Genomic DNA, 2127 nt, shown 5'->3' on the forward strand with positions numbered 1-2127 from the left:
CTTAAATCATTTGTTTTAACCACTTACTTGCCTCCTGCTTGGAGAGATACATACTGATTAAAAATTCCCTTAATTCTTTTGTAAATTACCATTGCTCATCCTATTAACTGTGGTTCAAATTCAATACCTCAAAATACAACAGGATAAGAATTTTATTCCTCACCTTAAAATACATTAACTTAGAAGAACTAAACAGATAAACAGCTCTAAGTAGTAGTCATGTACCCAATATATGGGTAATGTAGACGTATTTCTATCCTTGATTTTATTAGGGAATTCATAAGAATACATAAATCAGTTTTAGAAGTGACATCCTGAAAACAAATTGAACATGAGGATTCTATGGCTGGTGTCCCATGGTTTCATGTTTCCATTACGCTACCTAGGCATGCTTTATTTAACATAATCAGGCTAGATTTTCCCATTATTTTTTCTTTGGACAGCTCGACCTATTATACATACTGTACATGATCTGAGAAGCAGTCTAACCTCACACACCAACTTCATCATCGCCTATTGCTTCCTGTCTTAGAAGTGTGCTCTAGATGTGTTCAGGTCACCCCTCCTTGTGAAGACACTACTCAAGGCAGCCTTCACGTCCTTATTCCTCAGTGTATAGATCAGTGGGTTCAGCATAGGAGTGACCACACTGTACATGATGGCAGCGACCTGGTCCTGGTCCATGGAGCTGCCTGAGACTGGGCGGATGTAAATGAAGATAACAGGAGCATAGAAAAGAATGACCACCATGAAGTGAGAGGCACACGTGGACAGTGCTTTGCGGAGCACACTACAGGAGTGGGTCTTGGAGAAAAGAGAGATGATTATGGAGAAGTAGGAGAGAAGTGTTAGGAAGAAGGGGCCCATGGCAATGGTCCCGGTAACCGTGTTGAGAAGCCACTGGTTGAGCTCCGTGTTCTCACAGGCCAACTCCAGCAAAGGCTTGACATCACAGAAGAAGTGATGGATCTGATGAGAACCACAGAAGTTCAAGTGAGAGGTCATCATGGAGTGCAACAGGGCATGGAAAAAACCAATGGTCCAGACCGTGACAGCCATCCGGGTACAGAGCTGGTAATTCATGATGACAGAGTAATGCAGTGGCCTGCAGATGGCCACAAAGCGGTCAAAGGCCATCACGGCCAACAGCATGGCCTCCGTGCTGCCCAGGAAGTGGAAGAAGTGAAGCTGGCTTATGCATCCCAAGAAGGAAATTGCCTTGTGTGTAGAGAAGAAGTTCTCCAGCATCTTTGGCAGTGTCACCGTGGAGTAGCAGATATCTAGACACGAGAGATTTCCCAGGAAGAAATACATGGGTAAATGGAGTCTTGGATCAGAGACGACAACCAGGAGGACTGCTCCATTGCCAACCACACTGACCACGTAAATTGCAAGGAAAACCACGAAGAGATAAGGCTGCAGTGCTTGGATGTCTGTGACTCCCAGGAGGAGAAATGCAGTGACTGAGGTTTGATTCAGCATCGCTTAAGAGAAAGGATGAATTACTCTATGGAGCGTACCTCTGTTGAGAATCAGAGACTTTGTAGTTGAGGATTTTCCTGTCTACACAATGGGTACTTTGAGGGAGGGCATTGTTGTTTTACACAGTTCCCACATCAGACCTTTTATAGGATTTGCCTCATTAGACTATTAGATATTATGGTGAACTGTTGGTTTTGGGCCATTGGTCCACCATTTTTTCCCCTTATTTGATTGTCATTAATATGTTTCTTTCTCCCAGAGACTCAGAGCACATAGCCAACCTACCATCTTCACTGGCTGTGCACATCTACCTTCTGAGAAAACTTGAATGGGTGTCCAGACTGCTACCTCCAGACCTTGTAAGAAAGCCCCTGAAGGGTTTTAACTAAGGAATATAGACAAGGAGAGAATGAAAACAATGGAAGGAAATCTGAATGGAGATGCAGACATGGGGTGCCTCCTACAAAAAGGGGAATTTTTTTTCTAAGCTTGGGAAATCCCTGAGAGGAGAATAGAAAGATTTGATGTGAGAGGAATAAAGGAGTGGGTTAATGAGGCAATACTTCTCCATAGCTTGGAGGATTCTAGGCCGTAGAGTTTAAGGAATTTAAAGAACATACCCGATCTGTGCTGTACCTCCATAAA

At 43.5% G+C, this 2127-nt stretch overlaps 1 protein-coding gene across 1 annotated transcript; it reads right to left on the bottom strand.

Moving 5' to 3' along the window:
* Nucleotides 1-528: 528 nt before the first annotated feature.
* Nucleotides 529-1482, bottom strand: LOC115514855 (olfactory receptor 12D2-like). Its single transcript, XM_030317034.1, has one exon. It carries the CDS (start codon nt 1480-1482, stop codon nt 529-531), a length of 954 nt encoding a protein of 317 aa, XP_030172894.1.
* Nucleotides 1483-2127: the final 645 nt, after the last annotated feature.

Source organism: Lynx canadensis, chromosome B2 (assembly GCF_007474595.2).
Source record: "Lynx canadensis isolate LIC74 chromosome B2, mLynCan4.pri.v2, whole genome shotgun sequence".
Lineage (NCBI taxonomy): Eukaryota > Metazoa > Chordata > Mammalia > Carnivora > Felidae > Lynx > Lynx canadensis.

What these genes read in the sequence shown, in the direction of transcription:
- LOC115514855 (XM_030317034.1), bottom strand. Translation starts at nt 1,482, where the DNA reads ATGCTGAATCAAACCTCAGTCACTGCATTTCTCCTCCTGGGAGTCACA.